Source organism: Physeter macrocephalus, chromosome 1 (genome assembly GCF_002837175.3).
Source record: "Physeter macrocephalus isolate SW-GA chromosome 1, ASM283717v5, whole genome shotgun sequence".
Taxonomy (NCBI): Eukaryota; Metazoa; Chordata; class Mammalia; order Artiodactyla; family Physeteridae; genus Physeter; species Physeter macrocephalus.
This window is the reverse complement of record NC_041214.2, coordinates 104,654,153-104,654,923: the sequence shown is the minus strand read 5'-3', so window position 1 is coordinate 104,654,923 and position 771 is coordinate 104,654,153. Positions and strand designations below refer to the sequence as shown.

Sequence of the window (771 nt, the reverse complement as noted above, 5' to 3'; positions counted from 1 at the left end):
CCCACGTCCCCTGCATCGGCAGGCGGACTCTCAACCACTGCGCCACCAGGGAAGCCCTGACTGGCTTTTTGATTCAGACCTTGCAGACGCAAGCATGTCTTAAACTCACACAGTGTTTGCAGACAGGATGGATATTACATTTTATGTTTTCTGTACCACACACAGGTCTCTAGCAGGAGGTGCTGTCTCACCACCAGCTATAGATTCGCTATTCACCATCCTGATTCACAGTCTACAGGTTTTCTCCTGCTGTTTTCATGTAAGGTCCTTCTGGATTTAGTCCCTCACTCTTCACTAAAACTTGAGGTTAACATATGCACTTAGAAACTACTCTAAACCTCTTACGGCTATAGGCTAAATAAGAATAGAAAGCCAGTGAGATTAATTTACCTGTACAATTTTAAGACCAAGGTCACTTACTAGCTGATGGGATTGTTGCTTACTGCCATTCAGAGATAGAGTTTTCTGTAAAGGACAGAGACAGTATTTTAGAGGGTAACCCTTGCCATATTGTTAGCCATAAGTTACACCTACATTATTGAGTGGTACAGTGGGGTTTAATGGAAGGAACTTAGAGTTGCAATCAGAAAGTCTGGGTTCTAGGCTTGGTTTACCACTTATTAACTACATTGAACTGTTACTTCCGTTAAGTCTCAGTTTCCCATCTGTAAAATAGTATCAAGAGTATCTGCCAGGGCTTCCCTGGTGGCGCAGTGGTTGAGAGTCCGTCTGCCAATGCAGGGGACACAGGTTCGTGCCCCAGTCTGGGAA

General features: G+C 44.5%; 1 protein-coding gene across 1 annotated transcript in view; it reads right to left on the bottom strand.

Moving 5' to 3' along the window:
- The window catches only part of GUCA1C (guanylate cyclase activator 1C), a 32,607-nt gene extending 32,388 nt beyond the window's left edge, over positions 1–219 (bottom strand). Inside the window, 2 exon segments of the mRNA XM_007119294.1 lie at positions 62–171; positions 173–219. Coding sequence (XP_007119356.1) covers positions 62–171; positions 173–219 — 157 coding nt within the window.
- Positions 220–771: the final 552 nt, after the last annotated feature.